Here is a 23,707-nt window from a genome sequence, read left to right as displayed (position 1 = left end):
GTGTGTGTGTGTGTGTGTGTGTGTGTGTGTGTGTGTGTGTGTGTGTGTGTGTGTGTGTAAGACAGGCAGGGCTCTCCCTGCTCAGGATCTGGTAACCAAGCTGTCTGCTCACCTTGTTTACTTCCAGAATAAGGGCAAAGTCGGGGCCAAGGCTCCTTCTCTTTTCTCCTGGGAGACTGAGCAGTTAGCTGGGATCAGGGCCCCTCCAGAGACCTTCATTCCGCATTCTCTCCACCTGCTGTTCTGGCCAGGTGGGGCTTCGGGGCAGGGATGGGTCACTCTGATAACCTCTGTTAGCTCTCTACAGTTTGCTGATTGCTATGCCACTCAGCCTCTCACTTAGGCATCATGACAACCACCTCTGAAAAGGGTGCTATTTAGTAGTCATCCCACTTTTAGATTAGGAAACTGACTCCCATGTTAAATGGATAAAGATGTGGCACATATATACAATGGAATATTACTCAGCCATAAAAAGAAACGAAATTGAGCTATTTGTGATGGGGTGGATAGACCTAGAGTCTGTCATACAGAGTGAAGTAAGTCAGAAAGAGAAAGACAAATACTGTATGCTAACACATATATATGGAATTTAAGAAAAAAAAATGTCATGAAGTACCTAGGGGTAAGACAGGAATAAAGACACAGACCTACTAGAGAATGGACTTGAGGATATGGGGAGGGGGAAGGGTAAGCTGTGACAAAGTGGGACAGAGGCATATACACTACCAAACGTAAAGTAGATAGCTAGTGGGAAGCAGCCGCATAGCACAGGGAGATCAGCTCAGTGCTTTGTGACCGAGGTGGGATAGGGAGGGTGGGAGGGAGGGAGACGCAAGAGGGAAGAGATATGGGAACATATGTATATGTATAACTGATTCACTTTGTTATAAAGCAGAAACTAACACACCATTGTAAGGCAATTATACTCCAATAAAGATGTGGGGGGAAAAAAAGTAATGGGTCAATGAAGAAATCAAAGAGGATATCAGAAAAATACCTTGAGATGAATGAAAATAGAAATACAACTTTCCAAAATCTGTGGGACACAGCAAAAGTAGTTCTAAGAAGGAAGTTTATAGCAATACAGGCCTACCTAATGAAGCAAGAGAAGTCTCAAGTGAAAAGCCTAACTTTCCACCTAAAGGAATTAGAAAAAGAAGAACAGAGGCAAAAATTAGCAGAAGGAAGGAAATAATAAAGATCAGAGCAGAAATAAATAAAATAGAGACCAAAAAACAATAGAAAAGATCAATGAAACTAAGAGCTGGTTTGTTGAAAAGATAAACAAAATTGATAAATCTTTAGCCAGACTCGTCAAGAAATAAAAGAGAGGGGGCCCACATAAGTACAATTAAAATGAAAGAGGAAAAGTTAACAATCAATATGACATAAATACAAACAATGATTTCAAAAAATAATAATAATTTGCCCAGGATAACACTGCCCACAAATGGGAGACCTGGGACTCAACCCCAGGCAGGACCTCCAAAAGTCCTGTGCTGTTCCTCACACAAGACCACCTTTCTGGTAGAAACCTGTCTCCGATCCAGGACAGCTCAGTGGACAACAGAACCAGAGACTGGGGAGCCAAGGGGCCAGGATTGGACTGGAGCTGGGTGATCTCAGTTCTGGAAAGTAGAAAAGGGACTTTCCTCTCCAGCCTTTCCTCTTCTCCCTATTCTTCCAATAGCTCTGGATCTCTGAAGAGAGGTAGGGTGGAGATTCCGGGAGCGGGACACTGTCTCTGGGCCAGGCTGGGCCACTGAGTCCCACTGGGCCAGGGCCTGAGCCTGTTCCACAAGGAAGCAGCAGAGTGTAGGTAGTGATGACTCTAATTGACCTGAGCTGCCTGCCCTCCCTGCTCTGCCAGAACCCCTCACTGTAGGGCTAGCGCCTGAAACTCTGGGGTCTGGTCAGGAAGCTGAGCTGGATGGGGCCTTCCTCATCTGGAAACCTCCCCACCCCCTGACTGGCCTGGTTGGTACAAGACAGGATGGAGTGGGGATTTCCTGGGACCTGTGGGGAGCTGGGTAGAGCTTGGACTTAGTGTGGGCCCCAGGCCATTTCAGGGCAACGCAGCGTTTTGGGGAGTGGGGGATGCCATGTGCATGTCAAGGAGTCCATTCTCAGCTGAGTCCCATTAGAGAGGTTGGAAGTACTAAGAGGGTACAAAGAGGGTCAAGCCACTGTGGCATCCTGGAGGCTAGGCTAGGGTAGACCGAGGCAGGCACAGTGGGCAAGTGCTCAGGGCTTCTAAAACCTTTGATTTACTGGGGAGAATCCTCCCCAGGGTGGGTTGATCTGTTCCCCCTTTCCCTGCCTGTGGCCAGGCCAGTCCAGTCCAGTCCAGATTGCTGGGGCCTCCTGAGCACCCTGCTCTTTCCTCCTCTACCCTTCCCCCTCTCCGTTGGAGGAGTGGCTTAGAAGGTGGAGTCTGTGTTTCCCTTGAGAGTCCTGAGGCCTGGCAGCTGGGGGAGGGGCTGGCTTTATTGCTACTCTGGCCCTTTGCTCTCTTGGGGGTGGGAAAAAGGGAGTAGTGGTAGGGCAGGGCATCTGCCCCTTGCTCCTGGGGGCTGGGGCTTGGAGAGGACCAGCTGTGTGTGGGTGGACATTGCTGATTTGGCCCAAGATCTGCCGTGCCATTCAGCTTCCACTTCCACCCTGGGGGCCAGTGGGGCTAGCCTATCTTTCTGCTAGTAGACTGCCAAGTAGTCTGTCTTCTTTCCCCTTTGAGACTGCTGATTACTTTCTGAAAAATGCAAGGAGGGAGGAATGGGCTCCTCCCAGCTCACTGCCCCCTTGGCTTGGCCTCTCACCTCAGGGCCTGGGGATGGCCCCTGTTGGGCCCTTAAGCCTGGGGCTTGGTTCCAAACAGGTACTTTCCTGCTCTCCCGGTCTCTTATTTCCCCTCAACCGAGGTTCCCTTTTCTCATTCCCGTAGCCCTCTGCACCATTTGATGTGTTCCTCTGTGGAAGTTCTCCCCTCCCATCCCTTTGCTGTCACTGTGTGTCCTGGTCTTCTCACCTCTGGGACCACCCTCTGAGAGTTCCCTGTTGCTCTGCTTGCTCAGCTTTCTCTGCCTCATCAAAGAGGAATCTCTGTGACTCAGCCTCCTACCAGCTGTTCTTATCTCTTTACCTTCTCTTCTTTGAACTCTTAAACTTGATGTAAATCTCTGCAGAGCCTCTGTGGAGGGCAGTTGGGCAATACCCACCCAAAATGTAAATGCATATAACCCTCAACAGGACTCCACTTGCAGGAACTCATCTTGCGGCTATGCTTAAACATGTGTAAAACAATTTACCAGGCAATCAGTCACCATACCATTGTTCTTAAGAGCAAAGAATTGGAAACAATCTCAGTGTCTGTCAACACATCCTATAATTGGATACTGTGGTGCTGTTTTAATCATAATAATAAACCCTGAGGTAGCAAGGGTTAGTTCTTAGTAGGGAGGGAGGGAGGGAGGGAGGAAAGAAGGAAGGAAGGAAGGAAGGAGGAAAGGAAGGAAGGGAGGCAGGAAAGAAGGACCTACATCAAGAGAGACTAGATTGATGGACTGGTTAAATGTGTTGTAAATTTTGGTGCATTCATACAATAAGTACTATGCAACAACAAAAAAAGGAAGAACTTCTTTATATATTGCTATGACTGATTTCCAGTATATATTAAGGGAAAAGCAAGATAAAGAACTAGCATGCTTGTGAATATTCTATACACTCTCTCTTGATACTCACACATACACACACACCCAAACTAGTAATTGAGAATGCCTCTGGAGAGAGGAACCTGGGGGTTTAAGAATCGGGGACTTAATTCTCACTATCCTTTTGTATTTTTTGCATATTTCATCATGTACATGTATTACCTAAGCTAAAAACAAAAACAAAACCCAAAGATTATAAAGATTATTTTAAAAATAACACTTCTAAGCACATATGGCCTGCAGCATGGTGTTTTGATGTTTTGGAGAGAGCATGAATCAGACCAGGGTTCAAACCCCAGCTCTGCCGTTTTGAAACTGAGCGTCCCTGGGCAAGTCATTTAACCTCTCTGGTGTCAATTTGCTCATCTGGAAAGAGGGGCGAGAATGCAGTTGTGGCAGGATCTATCCAGCCCAGCCGGTCTCCTCAATGTCCACCTAACCAGTCTTGCAAATTCCCGACTCCTTGCTTTGGCTCATCATGTTTTCTGCTGTCATCAACAACACAACATTCTTCCCCACAACCAAACAAATAAAAACAAAAGGATCACAAAATCCTTTCTCCCTTCTTCACAAAGCCTTGCCTTTTTCCTCTAGCTTGCTGTGGTCTTTCCCTTCTCTAAACATCCACTTCCTTTTCTTGTACATGTATCACATAGCCCTTCATCTTGTTGGGTCTTTCTCCCATTTTGCTTCCTCCTGTTGGGTCTTACCTGCCTAACTCGACCGTAGTACCCTCAAGGGCAGTGTGTCCACTTCCTAGGGCTGCTGTGCCATGTTACTACACCCTGGGTGACTGAAGACACTAGAAATGTACTGTCTCACAGTTCTGGAGGCGAGAAGTCCAAACTCAACGTGTCAGCAGGGCCACACCTGCCCTGAAGACCCTGGTTGGGGGAGGGTATGGTTGCCTTGCGTCCCCTTGTAACTGGAGGCAGAGTCTGTCTGAGGTGGCAGAGGCATCCTGCTCCTGTGCCAATCATCGTGGGACACCAAGGCTTGACGTGGTGCTGCCCGGGGCTCTGCTCAAGGTCTCTGTCCGGATGGGCTTCTTAGCAGTGACGTGGGCTGCAGAGCGAGGGGTGATGGTGTTAATTACACATTGACTTATTTGGCTTTTCAAAAGTATCGTTACTCTTAACTTTTTAAAGCAGTTAGCACAAGTACCTGCTTATTGTAGAAAACAAGAAAAGTCCCCCTTCCAAATATATGTGCATATATTGATATATATATACAGTGTATATATATGTTGTATATATATATAGATATATATATCAATATATATTGATATATATATCTATATATTTTTTTCTTTTTTTCCTAAATGGGATCAGATGGCAATGCTGTTTAGTTATTTGCTTCAGAAAGTTGGTTTTACAACATAAAAATGTCTTAAGTATAATATATCTAAACAGAGGGCAAGAAGATGGTTTAGTTGTGAAATCACATCTGTGTCTCAGGCAGGCTGCCGAGTCCTAGGTTGGTCTAGTTGCGACCCATAAGGCACCAGCCCCCCACTCTAGGAGAGCTCCTGTCCATTCAGTGAGAGTTGACCTTATCTCACCTTCCTCCCAGGGTCCCGGATCGCCAAGGCCTGGGAAGGCACAGACTTGAAGGTACAGCCACAGGAACCCCTGGTGCTGAAAGGTGTGGAGAACACAGATTGGCACCTACTGCAGGGTGACACAGACGTCAGGGTAGAGGTGCGATGCTGGGCTGGCTCCCTGACCCCCACCTCAGCTCTCCAGGGCCCCCTTTCTGGGGCCGTAGGCCAAACTGTGGCTCCAGACAGGGTGGGGTGGATAGAAGCTGAGGGTCCATTTAATACCAAGTCCCTCGGCTCCCCGCAGTGGGGCAGGGGGGCTGACTGGGAGGACCTGGGGCCAACCAGGGGCATCAAGGAGTCCCAGCCTGATGGCCACTCCTGTGTTTAGAGGAATGATCCAGACCGGGTGGAGCTGTGGGGACTCAAGGAAGGCAGCTACCTGTTCCAGCTGATGGTGGCCGGTTCAGACCAGCGAGAGAGCATGTCTAACATCACAGTCACCGTGCTGTCCCCCAAGCAGACAGAAGGTGAGGAAGGGGGTGGGGAGGCAGACCCAGGACTCACCCACCCCCTGCACCCTGCTGCGGCTCTGCTGATTGGCCCTTGGAGCTCCCTCACCAGCCTTCCTTCCCCCAGAATATTGCCTTGCATCCAGCAAGGTGGGCCGCTGCCGTGGTTCCTTCCCCCGCTGGTACTATGACACCACAGAACAGATCTGCAAGAGTTTTGTTTATGGAGGTTGTCTGGGCAACAAGAACAACTACCTTCGGGAAGAAGAGTGCAAGCTTGCCTGCCGCAATGTGCAAGGTGGGCCTTTGTGACGCAGTGTTGGAGCTCAGGTGACATTCATTACGGGTCAGGGAGGTAGGCGTGGGAATCCCCCGTCCCCGGGCCCCCTATCAGCTCTTCCCTGCTGGGGCCTGGCCCTGCCTCCTCTCACTTCTCCATTTTTCTCTCCCAGGCCCCTCAGTGGAAAGGCATCATCCAGGTGGGCTTTGCTTCTGTCCCTATTCCCCTCACCCTTGCCGGCTCCCCAGCCTCTGTCAAGTCCAGGCCCCTGACCACACTGTCCTGGCCCAACAACCCATTCCTACCATCAGGATGAAGGCCCACGAGTGCCCCAGCCCTTGAAGCCCAGGATCCTCCTATCAGCTTCTGCCCGTTTTGTGTGTAGGAGGGTATAAGGGACAGGGGTGGAAAGGGAACCGGGGTTGTGTCATACCACCTTGGGGTAGAGAGGGCCAGGTAGATGATGGACTCTTGGTATTTGTTGGCCGCTGCTTGAGCCTGACCTCACCGTCCACCCTGTCCCGCCCCCACCCAGTGTGCTCTGGCACCTGTCACTCCAGCCAGTTCCGCTGCAGTGATGGCTGCTGCATCGACAGCTTCCTGGAGTGTGATGACACTCCCGACTGCCCCGACGCCTCCGATGAGGCCACCTGTGAAAAATGTGAGGCCTGGGGAATGGAGGGCGGTGGGCGCAGCAGGGGAGGTCCAGACCACTCACCCCACACCTCTGGGAGACCCTTGTCAGGTCTGCGCCTCTGATCTTTCATCTTTGCAGATACCAGAGGCTTCGATAAACTCCAGAGAATCCATTTCCCCAGGGACAAAGGTGAGCTCCTGCCCAGGTCCCCTGGGTCAGGGCTGGCACTGCTATCCTCACTCATCCCATCAATGGGCCGAAGGCCTGCTGTGTGTACCAGGCTGTGGGCAGAAACCTGGGTGGGGGGTGTCCTGGGCTTTCCTTCTATGTTTCCCAAGCATCATACATCCTCTTAACACGTTCAGAAATTTAGCCATGCCTACATATCACTGAGATGTTATTGATTTAACTTAATGTATTAAAAAGGAAATTTCATGTCACTACCGTAAATGAAAAGCCACTATTATATGCCACGACCTGAGACGGACTATTAAAATAAGTATATAAAAAAAATAAATTAAATAAGTATAATAGGGACTTCCCTGGTGGTGCAGTGGTTAAGAATCTGCCTGCCAATGCAGGGGACACGGGTTCGATCCCTGGTCCGGGAAGATCCCACATGCCGCGGAGCAACTAAGCCCGTGCGCCACAACTACTGAGCCTGCGCTCTAGAGCCCATGCGCCTAGAGCCCGTGCTCCACAACAAGAGAAGCCACCTCAATGAGACGCCCACACACCGCAACGAAGAGTAGCCCCCGCTCACCGCAACTAGAGAAAGCCCGTGCACAGCAACGAAGACCCAACGCAGTCAAAAATATAAATAAATTTATTTTAAAAGAATAAATAAATAAAATAAGTATAATAAAATGTGGTAATAAATTTTAGCTGGGCATTGTTTGCCAAGGCTCAGACCCTTAGCCTTCTTTGTTAGAAGGTAGACTATCCAGTGCTAGAGAGAAAACCAAGACCTTGATAGAATTGGGAATGCTGAAAGAAAACTGAAAAATACTTCTATGAGTCAGTCTAGAGTGATTCTGGGCCTAAGCTTACTCTCCTCGATTTATCTTCCTTGCAACACTTTAGATGAGCCAGATACTTCTGGGGCCCCCAGGCCCTCACTGAGTCACAGCCATCAACATGAGGAGGAAGGTCAGGACGTGGTGGGCAGCAATGATGTGGAGCCTGGTGGTGGCAGGGAGGCCCCGTGGACACTCACCCCTTTGCCTGCTCCTTACCCTCAGGCCACTGCGTGGACCTGCCAGACACGGGCCTCTGCTTGGAGAGCATCCCCCGCTGGTACTACAACCCGTTCACTGAACGCTGCGCCCGCTTTACCTATGGCGGTTGCTATGGCAACAAGAACAACTTTGAGGAGGAGGAGCAGTGCCTTGAGTCCTGTCGAGGCATCTCCAGTGAGCAGGGCAGTGGGGGGTGGAAGATGGGGAGGGGAAAGGCTTAGCTAGAGCATTTGGCTCTGTCCCAAGGCCTGGGCTGGTCACACCTCGTCCTCAGAGCACCCGGAGTAGGGGTGGGAAAGGATGGCATTGGGTCTGGGGCACTGCTGAAGAGCAGCTGTGTCTTTGAACCCTTCGTATTGACTTGTCTCTCCGCGACCCCCGCCCTGATCATTTTGTAGAGAAGGATGTGTTTGGTCTGCGGCGGGAAAGCCCCATTCCCAACACAGGTAAGCCCCCATCTGCCCTGTCACCACTGAGTAGTTATCAACTCAAGGATCAACTCACACAATTGGTTGTGACTGCCTAAGCCAGTGTTGAGAAGGATCCTGAGGTTGGCTAAAGGGACAGAGTGCCACGATCAATAGTGGTATCTGCCAGGGGCAAGGGAGAGAAGCATAAAAATGCATGCCAGGTGTGTGTGCCGTCAGCACCCCGGGCCTTTCCCCCCACTGCCTGCAAGTAGAGCAACCTGGAGCCGAGACCCGAAGCCCATCAGAATCCCTCTCACCGAGCTGACTGAGCTGCTCACATGCCCGAGGGCCTTCCACGCCAGGCATCCATTTGCCTTGTCCCTTCCATACAGAGTTGGGGTGGGCGTCAGAACTGAGCAGGCCCTGGGAGCACCTCATTCGGCTCCTTCTTCCTCCAGACTCCGTGGAGGTGGCCATTGCAGTGCTCCTGGGAACCTGCATCGTGGTGGTGGTAGCCATCCTGGGTTACTGCTTCTTCAAGAACCAGAGGAAGGGCTTCCACAGACACCGCCACCCCCACCCCCCACCCTCTACCCCCACCAGCTCCAAGGTATCCACCACCGAGGACACGGAGCATCTGGTCTACTACCAAACAACCCGACCCCTCTGAGCCTGGGGCTTTAGAGGGCTCTAGCCAGTTCTCACCTGGCCCTGCTTCCTCCTTGCCAAGGTGGAGGCCTGGGCTGAGGAAGACTTTGGGACCAGACTCCTCCAGCCTGTTTCCCAGGCTGATCTGCCTCCAGGGCCAGGGCTCCAGACCCTCTTGGAGGTGTCACAGCTAAGCTCAGGCTACTTGTACCTGAGAAAGCGCAAGGGTCTGCAAGGAGCAGAAAACCTCTGAGCCAGGAGTCCCATGCATGGTTGGACCCCTCTGCCTAGGACTTCAGAGGAAGTTGGAATTTTGCTTCCTGTTCAGAGCTGCCTGCCCCCATCCCATGACCTTGAGAAGAGGCCTGGGGTCGCCTCAGAGGCTGGAGGCCCCAACTCCCGTCCTCCAGAGCTGCCCCTCCCACCCTGCAAAATCCAGGGCTGGGGTGCGGGGGAGGACGTCCCTGTATATTCTGTGTTGTACAGAGCTGCTTTCTGTTTATTTAATGCCGTGCCGGGTGGGTGAGAGGAGTGGAAAGTGGCTCTCAGGCCGCTGCCGCCTCTTCCCCTTCCCCGCGGAGTGAGCCCCAACCTGATCTGGCCTGGCCTGGCACACACAGCCAGATCCTTGGCACCCCCCAGGGCCCTGCTGCTCCCCTACTTCCCACCGGCCCCAGTCCACCCACAGTGTAATAAAGTGATTTGTCCTGTGAGTCTCCTGCCTCTGCTCTGTGGGCCAGGAGAGGGACAGAGCTGCAGGGGGAGATGGGACTGCCCCATCCTACTGGTTCGGGCTTTGGTCACCCTGTTTAGCAGGTTTTCCCGCCCTTCCCGAAACTGTCCTAGCCCCAGCCCCTGAGGGTGGGGAAAAGTGCCAAGTCTGACCGCCAGGGGGTGGGGAGGGGAGAAAGGGCCGTGGGAATAGGGGGCCTAGGGAGGCCACAGAGCACTGTTTCTTCCGGGTTTGATGCTGCAGTGTGTAGTTGAGGACGGGGGAGGGGGGGCGGGGGGTGCATAGGCTTGAACCCTGGTTCTTTTTTTTCCGGGGCGTTTGGGAATCTTAGTTCCCTGACCAGGGATGGAACCCAGGCCCCCTGCAGTGGAAGCACGGAGCCCTAAACACTGGACTGGAGCCCTAAACACTGGACCGCCAAGGAAGTCCCCTGAACCCTGGTTCTTATCTCTGCTCCCTTTGGTGTGGGTACAGGGGTCCCATGTGGTCACCCACAGAAGCCTCTGCTTCTTTACCGGAGTATAGTTGCTCCCCAGTCTCTGAGGAGCAGAGGAGGAAGGAGCCTTTAGCTGAGGTGCTTCTCTCCAACATACACCCCTGCATTTGTTTGAGCTACCTGCCTCTTGGTGCCCCCCCCCAAAAAAGAAAAAATCATCCCTTTAATTCATTTCTTCATTTTCTTTTTTAAAAAAAATTTTTTTTTTTTTTTGGCCGCGTCACACGACATGTGGGATCTTAGTTCCCCGGCTGGGGATCTAACCTGCGACCCCTACAGTCAAGGCACAGAGTCTTAACTGCTGGACCGGCTGGGAAGCCCCCATTTCTTCAACAAATTATTTATTGAGCTCCTATGTGCCAGGCACCGCCAGTCATTAGAAATTTGGTTTTGTAAGATAAGCACATAGGAAGTTCTATGTAAGTGCTTTACATATCTCAAGTGATTGCCTCAGCACACAACCCTGGGATGAAGGTACTATTATCCTCATTTTACAGGTGAGGAAACTGACTCAGCAAAGTTCAGTTCCTAAGGTCCTAGAGCTGGTACCGGAGGACTGATATAAACCCTTACATTATGGCTCCAGAGTCTAGCCTTACAAAAGAGACACTTTTAAATTGTGATAAATGCTATACAGAAAAATCAGATGGCAGTGTGAGAGGTTGGGGGCTACTTTTAAAGGATTGAAAGGCAACCTAGGTGAATGTCCATATTTGAGTCCTAAGTGCACGGCTCAATGAATTTCTGTAACTGAACACACCCATGAGCCAAGCACTTAGATCAAGAAGCAGAACCTTATTAGCAGCCCAGGATGGGCCTCCTTTTGATGGGTAACTTTCTCACACCTTTGTGTTCTAGTACCTGTTGTACTCAGCCTGGACCACCTCCCCCTTTCTCATCTTTCAACCTAAACTCGAGTTCTCATTCCTGAAATCCTCCTGCATACACACGGCTGGGGGGCACTCCCTACTCTACATCCCTGTGTCTGCTAAGGACCTTCAGCACAGAGCACCCCCTTTTCCTTTCCATTTACTTATCTGTCTTCCCACTGGGTTGTGGGCTCCTGGAGACACAGATGGTATCTTAAGTCATCTCTGGGTCTCCAGCACCCCACACCCCCTCTACGACCTTAGTAAATGGTAGTAGTTCAATAAACTGAGTAGATGGCAGGGGGTGGGTCCCGTTGGGGGTGGGTCCCGTTACGGTGCTGTGGCTATTCCTATTTCATCAGGCACTGTATTTTTTTTTTTTTTTTGGCCGAGACACGCAGCTTGTGGGATTTTAGTTCCCCAGCTAGGGATTGAACCTAGGCCCTCGGCACTGAGAGCACAGAGTCCTAACCAGTGGACCGCCAGGGAATTCCCAGACACAGTATTTTTGCTTCCTACCTTGCCAGCCACTCATCCATCCTTCAAAGCTCGAAATGGGCTCTATTCCTCTGGTCTCCCCAGCACTGGGAACAACCTTCATTATCCCATGGTTCTGTATGAGCACTTCCGGGCTGAGGTCAATTCTGTATCCCAATGCCTAGAAGAGTAATCAACACATAATAAAAGCTTAATAAGTGTTTGTTGGACCAAAGGGAGCAACCTCCTCTTAGGGAGAGGTGGAGATGTAGTGAGATGATGGCAGACAAAGCCCCTTCCCTAGAAAGCTGCTGGGAGGGAGGAGGGCAGGGCTGAGTCAGCTGGGTGACAGGAGGTGGGAGCGCGGAGGAGCCGCTAGGGGGCGCGCTCACCACTGCTGGGCGCTGTCTTTGCAAGAGTTGGATCCAGAGTACACAGTCCCAGGCTGGTGTCAGGTGTGGAGCAATAAAAGCTGAGACGCAGTGCCTGTTCTTCTGCAGCTTACACTCTGGAGTGCAGGCGGAAGGAATGCAAATACTGTAACAAAACAATATGGTCCCCAAACTACTGAGATGTCCCCAGCTGTTCTCTGCTCCATCCCCAGCCAAATGACTCCCTTTCTCAGAACTTTGATGCCTCCCAGGACTTCCCTGGTGGTCCAGTGGGTGAGACTCCACGCTGCCAATGCAGGGGGCCCGGGTTCGATCCCTGGTCGGGGAAATAAATCCCACATGCGTGGGGCAACTAATCCTGCATGCTCTAGAGCCCGCATGCCACACCTAGAGAGCCTGCGCGCCACACTACTGAGCCCGCATGCTCTGGAGCCCCCATGTCACAACTAGAGAGCCTCGCACGCCACAACTCCAGAGCCCACGTGCTGCAACTACTGAGCCTGAGTGCTCTAGAGCCTGCGCACCGCAACTAGAGAGAAGCCCACGCGCGGCAACGAAGACCCAGTGTGCTGAAACTAAGACCCGATGCAGCCAAATAAATAAATATTAAAAAAAAAAAAAAGACCCGGCACAACCTAAATAAATAGAACTGTCATGCCTCCTTTCTTTGCACAGGCAGTTGCCTCCACCTCAAATGCCTCTTTACCCCCGGAAAGCTCCTACTTACCTCGTGATCCAGCTCAAGAAGCCTTCGCTGTTTCACAGCTGCCCTCTCCATTCTCTCACAGCTCTGCTGCATACATATGACCCATGTTAGCATAAGTCTACCCTCATAGGGGCAAGGCTCCTCGGGGGCAGGGATGGGGACTGGGTCTTATTTATCTCAGTATCAACTGTGCTAGGATCTGCTTGTGCATACAAGGTATCCCACAAATGGCTGTTGAATAAAACAGGCTGATCAAGCCATGGAGATTAAGAAAGAGGTTGAGAAACGGCTTCATGAAGGAGGTATAAAATGAGATGAGCAGGTGGGTGTGGGTGTTCCAGGCATAGCAAAATCATAGTGAGCAAAAGCTGGGCAGGGGAGATCATGGGTTTTGTTTTGACTGGGGTCCAGCAAGCTGCTCAGTTTGTCTCAGGCCTTAAGAGGAAAAGTTGGGAGGCTGGTGGGTAGAGGTCACATTGGTGGGCACTTGGGGATTTGAACAGAGGGACAGAGGAAGGGGTAATCCAAACTCGGCTTTAAGGAGTATAGAGGTAAACAGGCCATATCACTAGAGGTCACAACACAGGGAGAGGGGAAGGAAGAGGAAGCCACACCAAGTAAATCAGAGAGAGTAACCTGTGTGAAGTACACAGTAGATGTGCAGTAAAGGCTAGTTGGCAAGGTTGCATGCTGGCAGCCAGTTGGGCTGTGACCCAAAGAGTAGTTTAATTTCTTTAATTAGTTATTAACAGTTAAAGAGTCAGGAAAGTTTATTTTTTTTTAAATCCCATATCTCTAGCTTCTTGTGAAAATTTGGGAGACTGGCAATGGAGGCCCACATTCCTGCAGCAATTTAGGTCTTAGGTCCTCTTGAGCGCCTCAGGCTCTAACCCTCCCCATCCACCCCGCCACTCCCAAGGTTAGGTGCTTGCCTGGGCCCTCCAGGCAGTTTTATTAAAAACCTATTGGTCCCAACAGTTCAAATAAACACGGACAAAAACTGGGTTGTTTCTCCCAAACCCACCCCTGCCCACTTAAACAAAAAGCCCTGAATGAGGAGTGGTTTGCCCTATCGCACAAGACCGCTTCCTTCCCCGCCACCGGGAAGCCTGAAGCCTGGGAAGGCACTGCTCAGCTCCCCCCACACCCGACTCCAAGGGTTGTGGTCAATGGCATCACCTAGAAACCCCAAACCCGGAAGCCTGCTTCAGCCCTGGGAGTGGCCCAGACTCCCCCGCAGGCTCTCCTTCCCCACCTGCAGTAGTTCCTGGGGTTCCATCAGCTGAGCCCAGAACCAAGAAGAACAAGAAAATAGACTGGGAAGGAAATTGAGAAGCCCCCTGTCAGGCTAAAAAACAACCACTTTTTTTACACAAAACTGGAAAAAGATATTTACCCAAATGTCCACAGTATTCTCTTGTCGTTGATAAAATTACAGGTGGTTGGGCTCTGGTGGCGGCGCAAGTGGTTGAGAGTCCGCCTGCCCATGAAGGGGACGCGGGTTCGTGCCCCGGTCCGGGAAGATCCCACATGCCGCGGAGCGGCTGGGCCCGTGAGCCATGGCCGCTGAGCCTGCGTGTCCGGAGGCTGTGCTCCGCAACGGGAGAGGCCACAACAGTGAGAGTCCCGCGTACCTTAAAAAAAAAAAAAAAAAATTACAGGTGGTTTTTACTGTCTTCTTTTTGTTGACCTGCATTTAAAAAATTTTCTACAATAAATATTTATTGCTTTTGTAATATGAAAAGGTGTTTTTGAAGAGGTATTGAGATCTATTTCAGAAAGAAACAGATCATCAGATGAGGAGGCTCCCAGGTGGGACAGAGACCATGGAGCTGGAAAAGGAGAGATAGCATCCTAAGCTGTGGGGAAGGGAGAAGCTCTGAGACCTGGTGACTGACTGGCTCATGCAGAGGGAGAAGCTGAGTCAGTGGGGCCTTCAGGTTTTCTGTCCTGGAAGCCTGGCAGTGCCACCAATAGAAACAGGGCTGAGGGGAGAGGGGTAGCTTCAGGAGAACCAGGCAGAAGGTGAGGGATTATCAGGTACCAGATGGAGGCTAGTTTTATTGATTTTATTGCGGGTTACTTAGTTTTTGTTTGCTTTTGCCTAGCCTTACTGCCTAACTTTTAAAGGCAGTTTAAAAGCATCTATAAACTATGAGATAACCTGAGTATAAAGTAGGACCACGATTTTTAAAAAAAAAGAAGGAACACAAAATAGGGCTAGGAACAGGGCAAAAACACACGTCTTGTAGTCTTTGGGCCACACACTTAGCTCTGTGTCCCAGCTGTGGGTGCATCCTGGTGAGGCCCCCAACACTCTGGAGGTGGGAATGTGGGCCTGGTGGAGGGAACGAGCCACGTGAGGGTGAAACGGAGGAGTGGGGAGATTACTGGAAGAGGGAGAGAGTGGACCCACAGAGGAGAGCAGAAAGTGAGGACAGAGGCTCTTCTTGGAGGAAGAGGAAGCAGAGGAGGATTAGTCGGAGGGGCGGCGGGAGACTCAGGAAGAGAAAGGCTCAAAGGCGAGGGGTTTCAAAGCCTGCCAGGGTCAGGAAAGGAGGATGCTGGGAATGAGGAGCCAGCTGACCATCATGAATGGTTGAGGAGCCAGGTGGGAACCTAGTGGGGCAGGGGGCAGAGTCAGGTTGGAGACTGTTGTAGAAGGGGGGAAGGGAAGGAGAGCTGTGGGTAAGGAGAGGCCCGTGCTGCATTTCAGGCCTGGAGGGAGAGGCTGAAGGTACAGTGACAATGGAACACCGATGGAATACAAAGGAGTACATTGCTGCCCCACCAGCTCACTTGGGGTTGTCTTCCCAGTGGATTTTCTCTGACCCACATACCCTCTCTTGCTTGATCCTCTTTGCAACCAGTTTATGACCTCAGGTTAACCAGGGTTAGTCTGTGGCCCCCAGAAACCCCATAGTGGTCTATGAAAAGCAAAGGACTTCGACTAGATGGCGAGATCCTTTCTATCCCAAAACTATGGTTACAGGTTACAGGCTCTAGGACCCCCTGAATGCACAGCTGGGGGAGGCTGTCAGAGCCAAGCGTTGAGGCCCAGAGCGGGGCAGTGACTTGCCCACAGTCACATAGCCAGTGGTTGGGGACAGAGTGGATTGGGAGGCCTGAGCCCCAAACTTTTTGCTCTGACGTCTCATCTTCTCCAGACAACCAGACTCTTGGGTTCAGTTTCTGCCCTTTCTCTGGAAGTGGGACAAAGGAGCCAGGAGCCAGGCCAAGAAGCTGTCAGGGCTGTTCCCAAACCTCAGGAGGCTGGGATCCCGAGGTCCACACCCAGGTAAACACAGGTCAGCGCTGATACCTCTCGCTTGCTCTTGATCATTTCCTCCAAATCAGTTCCCCACTATTATCTTGCTTATCCCTGCAGGCCCCCTGGGAGCCAGGGAGGGGCAGAGAGTACTAACCCCACTTCAGAACCGGGAGAAACTCAGACAAGGAAGAAGGCAGTAATTTGCCCAAAGTCGCCCTGAGACTCAGGGATAGGACTGAAATAGGAGAACCTGTGGGAGGCATGGTCCAGTGGTTAAGACTCCGTGCTCCCAATGCAGGGGGCCTGGGTCCCATCCTTGGTCAGAGGACTAGATCCCGCATGCCAAAACTAAGACCCTGTGTGCCGCAGCTAAAAGATCCTGCATGTGGCAACAAAGATCCCATGTGCTGCAACTAAGACCCGGGGCAGCCAAACAAATAAATAAATAATTTTTCAAAGAAGGAGAACCCATGGGAGGTGGGGTGGTCAGCAGAGCACACGGCCTGTTGGGCAGGGGTGGAATGGTGCCATAGGGAGAAAAATGCACACAGCCTCAGGAATCGAGGGTCCCCTGTCTCACCAGAGAGATCTCGCCATCCCAGGAGGGAGACCTCTGAGGACAGGCTCTGCTCGCTCCCCAACTGGTGCGGGGTCCTGGGGGTGGGGAATGGAAGATGGGCAGAGGCAGTGGAACATGGTCACAGAGAATACAGATCTGAGGGGGAAACTAATCTTGGGTCAGGCTACTTGCTTTTCTGCCAGATTCAAGGGGTCCCAGGGAATCCCTATGCAGCACAGTGCCCAAAGCTCCCCTGCTGCCCCTCACTGCCAAGGGGCCAGGGAGTCATCTGGACACCTGGGGACAGAAGCAGATTGGTGCAGGCAGGGGTCAAGGAAGCCACAGAGCTGGCGAGTCAAGGAGGCCAGTGACTGGCTCTGCCTTCCAGAGGGGTTATGTGTAGGGTGACCATAAACCCAGGTTATTAATAGAGTTTGCATACAATCTCAAAACTATCCTGAGTCTGACAATGAATTCCATTATCATCCCAATTAGGGAACAAATCTGTTCAGTGGAGGAAGCCTTGGGAACATTCCACTAGGAGGGCAGGCCTGGTTCAATGCTAACATCTCTCGTCACATCCCACTTCCAGCCCTGTCTCCCTCTGCCCTGCTCCCGAGCCTAGGAAAACCTAATCTGTCCCCTAAACTATGCCTCCCAGCCCTGCCCTCTGAGAGGCCCATTTCTAGGGGGCAGAACCCCCCAGGTGACACACCAGAAAGAAGCCTGGACCCAGGGTCAGGACCCAGGTGCAAGCCCCATCTGCTTCACCTTGGTCGTGTGGCTCTGTGCTTCAGTCTCCTCATCTGAAAATTGGAGTTAATAAGAGCCGTCTGGCCCATCATGAAGTTCAGTTGTAAGAATGGAAGGCGATAATGGAGGAGACCAGGCTGCCTAAGCATTGCCACGTACAGGGACAGAAAGCAGTGGTTTCCTGGGACAGCCAGCACTGCCCAGGCCTGGGAAGTCACTCCCTACTGTTGCCATAGCATGACTAATGTGGTTCCTCTGCTGGCTGAGTTCCACTCACCGGAGGATTTGGCCCAGGCCCAAGGAGGGCTCTGACAGTGCAGCCCTGCTGGGAGCTGGGTTTCCTGGCAGCCAGGCACAGTGGGCAGGTCTGACCTGTGAGAGCCTGGTTCCCGCCTGGGGCCTGGGCTGGTTGCAAAAGGGGCCGGTGCTCCTGATGCAGACTGCTCTCGGTCTCACTCACTCTCCCAGGCTGGTTCCCAGGAAAATGAGGAGCTCAGAGGGTGTGTCACCTCTGCCCTGGGCACCACTCTGCTCCCAGGGGGGAAGCAAGCCAGGCCCAGCTCCCTCAGCTGTGCACACACTTACACACCAGCCTAGCACGCATGCCCAGAAGATGCACGTGGAGAGAGACCCCTCACACAGACCCACACAGAACTGAACCTGGGCACACACAGACACATAGACATACAGCCCCCAAGAAATGAGGTCCAACCTAGATGTGCACCTACAGGCACAGAGACCAACTCACACACCCAGACACACACACAGAGTTGTGTATAATACACACTCCTAAGGGCAGACATTGTGTGGCTACACAGACATACACGTTCAGAGCTATACACATCTCACCTAGACACCCACATTTACAGACATGGATACACAGACATGGAATGATTCAGAGGTTTGCACAAAGGTAATACCCACTTGAAATACACAAGAGCAAAAACAGGGACACAAGAGCAAAAACAGGGACACAAGAGCAAAAACAGGGACACAGAGGAATGTACATGAACACCAATATGTCATATATACACACCTTGTCATCAGTTAGTATTTATTGAACACCCACAATCTGCTAGTCATGCACCAACAGAAAGAGCCCCCCACGAGTCACACAGACACAGAAACTCAAGTTCCATCATAAGTGCCACTTGGGATTATATATATGGGGGCCCTGTCTCCAGGCCAAAGATGAAGGACATTTTTTTTTGTAGATGGTCACCAACTCATGGTGGAAAAAATAATCAACTGTGGATATAGTCTCATTTATAAAAGAAAAAAACTATTTAAAGGAAAACAACCTAAATGCCCCCAATGGGGATCTAGTTGAAGAAATTATGGTCAGGGTGAAATAGTAAACAAACATACATATATGGTTACAGATTCTGGTCAGAGTTAATAACGACATGAAAAAACGGTTAAAATTAAAAAAAAAAAAACCTAAATACAAAATTGTATATACAGCATAATCACAAGAAATATTTCAAAAATATGCGTAGAAGAAAAGACTGAAAGGAAGTACATCAAAATATTATTACTGGCCTTCTCTGGTGGCGCAGTGGTTAAGAATCCGCCTACCAATGCAGTGGACACAGGTTCAAGCCCTGGTCCAGGAAGATCCCACATGCTGAGGAGCAACTAAGCCTGTGCACCACAACTACTGAGCCTGCGCTCTAGAGCCCGTGCTCTGCAACAAAAGAAGCCACCGCAATGAGAAGCCCACGCACTGCAACGAAGAGTAGCTTGTGCCCGCGTGCAGCAACGAAGACCCAATGCAGCCAAAAATAAGTAAATAAAATTTAAAAAAAAGACTATTAGTACATTTTCAATCTTCTAGTTCTTCAGATTTTCCAGTTTTTCTATAAGCATTTATTATGGAAAAAGAAAATAGACATTTTAAAAAATCAGCTAAGAGTTGGTTACAGAGATATTAAAAATAATTTACATTAATAAGCACTAATGTAAGACTGAATATGTAAGAAACATACACTTTTGTCCATTTAATATAATCAATGTTCCTTTAAATTTAGATTCAAGAGCAGAGAAAGCAGGGGAAAAGAGGCAAATGAAAGAGATAAAGAGGTAAAAACAGTCCCAGAAAAGTAGAGAGAGGCCGCATTATAGAGAGAAACAGCGGAATGAGACAATGGTTTTGGAGCCAGAGGTAAATCCCTTTTGCTCTGCACGGGCTTGGGCCCCCGTGCCTCAGAGGGCCTTTCCAGCAAGCCATTGCTCTTTAGGGCTGTCTTCAGGCCTAAGTGACACAAAACTGGAGAAGAACTTTATCCTCAGGGTCCCCTACAGGGCACACTGCTTGGCTTTTTTATCTTAGGCACTTAATGGCCAGCAGCAAACATTGCCTGAGCTCAAGACCCTGTGGGAGCACATGGGCATGAGTAGGACTTTTTCTCTGTCTGTTTAGCTGGAGAGATGTAGCCTGAGCAAGTGACCAAATTCGGTGTCCCTTCAATGTGCCAAAAGAGCAGTGCGGACAGTAATACAGGTCCTGGAGAAGGGGAGTATTGTTTGGAAGATGGTTAAAGGAGAAACAGGGCATCTGGGGGATTGCGGGGGTGGGGGGAGGTGGGGGCACTTTCTAGAGGATTTGGCAAAAGCAAAGACTTGGAGTCAGAAGTAAAAATTTATTGGGGATCAGGGAGTGGGGAACACTGGGACAAACTGGCCTTGTCCGGGTTGGTGTCAGATTTGAGGTCCTGAGCGCTTAAATGAGAAGTTGGGAGTTCACTGCAGGCAATGAGAGGTAGTAACAGTCTTGAGTCAGGGAGGTGCCAGAGGATAAGGAAGCAGCGCTAGGGGGACTGGAGTGGGAAGCGGCAGTGGCAGAGATGTAGGAGCGAGGCTGCTAAGGCTCAGTGACCCAGCAGGAGAGGAGACATAGTGACATGGATGTGCTGGTACCATTAGAGAATTAGGGAAGTAGTTGGAGGTGGGGCGGCCCAAAGATCACCTAATGAGGCTTCCTCCCCTGACCCATGGCACCTCTAAGTCCCCTGGGAGCAGTCTGAAAACCTCTAATCCAGAGTCTTGAGTGTTTCATTTTGCAAATGAGGAAACTGAGGCACAGAGAAGAAAAAAAAATTGCCTAAGGTCATGGTTGATGCTAGAGCCTGAACTTGAACCAGGAAGGGAGTGTGTCAGGCTGGGTTGAGGTAACGGCAGGCCACGGAGCAGGGGTGTGAGATCCCCATCAAGACCTGGCTGCAATGGTGCAGCTCAGCACCTCCACCTGAGGGGGCAAGGGGACAAAAGGAGACAGGTGGCTGGAGTTCTGGTGGGTGGGCCCAGGTGGGACAGAATTTGGACAGTCTTGGCTAAAACTAAACTTGGGGATTATCTGAGGTTTCACTTGGCTAGGATTTCTGTCCCTCAGCCATGTGCTCTTTCTCACATACACAACTTCCTGCAGAGGGAGCTGCGCAGGGACAGAGTGCTCACCTGGCCCATTAGTTGCCTAGCAGGTGTTCCAGGTGTCCCAGGAAATACCTCTCCACACGAATAACACTTACCCATGTACCTACTCTGGAGTTTGCAAAGTGCTCCTGTAGCCACTTAGTAATAATAGCTCACTTGCGATATTACCATTTTTCTCAGAGCCTCTCTTTCCTTATGGGTAAAATAAAGTTGTGCCCCCCGCCCCCAACAAATGTGCCCATTAAAGTTCCCACCAGCTCCAATTCCAGGGAATGTTCTCTGGATCCCTGCTCCTCTCCAAGTCCTCAATCAATGAATGCTCACTCTCAAAGGATTTCTGGGACCAAACTTCTATTTAAGTTGTTGACAACTGGCATCCTGACCTTCACTGGGTCCTTATGTGGACTTTGAGTGCTAAGGCTGAAGACTGGGTCCAACCAACTCAAGTCCAAGAAGTTTGGCCAGTGGTTGTGGTTTAAGCTGTATATGAGGGTCCCTTCATGCTCAGAGTCTGAACCAGAGGGCCACTCCAACCTGAGACCCTGGGCCCTGCGGACTGTTGGAAGGATCAGAGCAGGAAGGTTAGAAGGCTCAGGATTGCCCCAGAGCCCAGCGCTGAGCACTGTGCTCTAGAAGGGAGGGGGAGAGGGGAGGGGCACCACCCGCCTGGTGAGGTCATGGGAAAGCAGCTCTGGCGCTGACACCTGGGGAAACCCATTTCCAGGCTGCTTCCCACGCTAGCTTTCCTGGGAACCAGCTAAGCCCCAAGGGGGGAGCCCCCAACCTGCCACCCCCAGTCCAGTTCCCATCACACTGTCCCATCTAGTCCAGCCCGCACCTTTCGATCTAGCCTCATTCCTTTGGTACTCAACCTGCCTCCATCCAAACTGTTGGGCCTTGAGGGACCAGTGTGCTGACTCCTGCAGGAAATGACACAGAGACAGCAGCTTCAGAAACTTAAGGCTTTATTTGCAGACTCTGCACTGCCTTATCTTCTAGGATGTGACCTTGGAGAAAGCCCCTTCTTCCTTCAGGCTCCAATTTGCAGCTCCTCCCCCTCCTCTTGCTGGGCCTTGTCTCTCACTTCCTGCCCTGCTCCCAGCCTAGCCAGTTTGGGCAGTGCCTAGGGAGCACTGAAACCCAGCACTTCCCAGGGACCAGCCCTACCCTCCCTGGCCTTAGGGGTTGAGGGCAGCCCAGGTGGCAGCCTTGCTCCTCAGCTGCCCCACTTCTCTGCTCTCCTTCTTTCTCTTCCTCCTTCCAAGCCTAGCCCTCTCGTCTGCCTCCTCCTCCCCAGCCTGCCTCCAGTCCCAAGGCTCCAAGCCTTTACTTTCGGACCCCTCTCAATCTCTCACTGACCTCCGTCTTACCCAATCCATCCTAAACTTCTCTCCAATTCAGGGCCGGACGCCTTCCAGCCCTCCAAGATGCCCAGCTGTTCCCCAGGCTCTTCCTCACCCCTGTGCCAAGGAGAGGGTGGGGACCACCAGGAGTGGTCCTAATTCAGCCAGATTGACCTGAGGGCCCATGAGAAGAAACTGGGTATTGGATCCCAAACTACTTGGAGGGAGTTGACACTGTTAGGATCATCCCATGAAAATCAAAGTACTGGGATTTTTCTGTACTTGAGAAATCCAAGTCAGAGAAATCCACAGAAATCCAAGTCAGAGCCTTCCCTCCTCCAGGCCCTAGGCTCACCCTGGCACATAAGAGTGGGCAGTTGGAGGCTGTGTTGCCACAGTGTTCAGATGGGAACTGAGTCCCATGGGGGTGACCTGGCCCTGCCAGCAGGTACCTCAAAGGCCCAGTGCCCCAGGTTCTAGAGGTCTGTGGCCATTGGCCTACTGATCATTTTGCTGCCACAGCTCTTCAAACAAAGCAGAAGAACTTCTTCCAGCGGCAGCGGGAGAGGGTGCGCACACCTTTGGCGTTCAGTTTCTTCTCCAGCCGGGCTTTGTGCTCAATGGCACTGAGAATGGCCAAGTCAAACACCTCCTTCAAGTTCTTCTGCGTCAAGGCAGAGCACTCCAGGTAGCAGCAGGCCCGGATCTTCTCAGCCAGACCCTGAGCCTGGGGTTGAGGCACAGGGCCCTTCCGGCCTCCCTGGTCCAGCTGAATCAGTACATTGACATCGTCCCTCAGGTCGGCCTGCGTGCCCACCAGCAGCACGGGCGCCTGGGGGTTGTGAGTGCGGATCTCTGGCAGCCATTTCTCTGTGATGTTTTGGAAGGAGCTGGGCTGCACCACGCTGAAGCAGACCAGGAAGACATCCGTATCCGGGTAGCAGAGGGAGCGAAGGCAATCAAAGTCTTCCTGGGATGGAAAGGCCAGGCCATTAGTAGGCTTATTCCCTGCCCCTGGACGCGGGAATCCGCTTGTCACCTGAGGTTGGAGACTGAGACTCGTAACTAAGGGCCCAAGGCCTTCTCCATTCCTGATGGATCTGGGGTCCTCCCAGCCTCCAGCCCACCTCACCCAGACCAGCAGAGGCCGCTCCCGACTCCTCTCACCTGTCCCGCTGTGTCCCAGAGCTCAATGCGCACCGGGGCTCCGTCAACCAGGACTTGCACTGCAGAGGAGGGGCAGGGGAAAGTCTGAGTTACAGCGTCCAGGATCCCACCAGGCCTCACCAGCGCCACCTCGGGGCCTGCTCCCGTCAGCCTCCCGGGCGGTTTCAGTGCACTCGCGCCTCAGCGCCAGCCCCAGACCCGGGTGCACAACCCCACCCCCGGCCACGCGGCCGCCGGGGCCGTTGAAATTACCGGAGAAGGTGTCCAGCGCTGTGGGCCGGTAGCGCGCGGGGTACCCATTGCAGGTGTAGCTGACGATGAGGCTGCTCTTGCCCACTGCGCCGTCGCCCACCAGCACGCACTTGATGCCCAGCTCTGGGGACGCGCTGCCCCGCCGGGACGGAGGGGTCGGGGCCCGGAGCGGGGACGACTCGGCCTCGCTTAGCTCCCGCGGGGGCATGGCCCGCTCCCGGGACAGCCGGGGACCAGGCTCCGCTGTGCTCGGTGAAGCAGGGTCCGTAGACCGCCTCTGAC

At 51.8% G+C, this 23,707-nt stretch overlaps 2 protein-coding genes across 3 annotated transcripts in view; one reads left to right on the top strand and one right to left on the bottom strand.

The window, feature by feature from the left end:
* The window catches only part of SPINT1 (serine peptidase inhibitor, Kunitz type 1), an 11,435-nt gene extending 1,751 nt beyond the window's left edge, over positions 1-9,684 (top strand). Inside the window, exons 2-10 of one of the 2 annotated variants that reach the window (XM_007460166.1) lie at positions 5,283-5,410; positions 5,642-5,780; positions 5,890-6,060; positions 6,215-6,241; positions 6,578-6,703; positions 6,818-6,868; positions 7,921-8,091; positions 8,316-8,363; positions 8,786-9,684. In XM_007460166.1, the coding sequence (XP_007460228.1) occupies positions 5,283-5,410; positions 5,642-5,780; positions 5,890-6,060; positions 6,215-6,241; positions 6,578-6,703; positions 6,818-6,868; positions 7,921-8,091; positions 8,316-8,363; positions 8,786-8,997 (1,073 nt within the window). In that variant the 3' untranslated portion in view covers positions 8,998-9,684. The remainder of the gene's footprint in view (positions 1-5,282; positions 5,411-5,641; positions 5,781-5,889; positions 6,061-6,214; positions 6,242-6,577; positions 6,704-6,817; positions 6,869-7,920; positions 8,092-8,315; positions 8,364-8,785) is intronic. The other variant, XM_007460165.1, reaches the window with a different exon arrangement.
* An 11,927-nt stretch (positions 9,685-21,611) lies between these two features.
* Positions 21,612-23,707, bottom strand: RHOV (ras homolog family member V). Its single transcript, XM_007460164.1, has 3 exons — positions 23,426-23,707; positions 23,174-23,232; positions 21,612-22,976 (listed from the first exon to the last, which is right to left on the bottom strand). The coding sequence occupies exons 1-3, from the start codon at positions 23,631-23,633 to the stop codon at positions 22,533-22,535; spliced, it is 711 nt and encodes a 236-aa protein (XP_007460226.1). The 5' UTR covers positions 23,634-23,707; the 3' UTR covers positions 21,612-22,532.

The sequence above is a fragment of the Lipotes vexillifer genome, unplaced genomic scaffold, assembly GCF_000442215.2.
Source record: "Lipotes vexillifer unplaced genomic scaffold, Lipotes_vexillifer_v1.1 scaffold408, whole genome shotgun sequence".
Lineage (NCBI taxonomy): Eukaryota > Metazoa > Chordata > Mammalia > Artiodactyla > Lipotidae > Lipotes > Lipotes vexillifer.
Note: the sequence above shows the minus strand (reverse complement) of the source record. Positions and strands in the feature narration are given on the sequence as shown.

Coding starts and splice junctions, on each gene's coding strand:
- RHOV (XM_007460164.1), bottom strand. CDS start 23,633: ATGCCCCCGCGGGAGCTAAGCGAGGCCGAGTCGTCCCCGCTCCGGGCC. Junction 23,233..23,425: donor AGCGCTGGACACCTTCTCCG/GTAATTTCAACG, acceptor CCTCCTCTGCAG/TGCAAGTCCTGGTTGACGGA. Junction 22,977..23,173: donor TCTGGGACACAGCGGGACAG/GTGAGAGGAGTC, acceptor TTTCCATCCCAG/GAAGACTTTGATTGCCTTCG.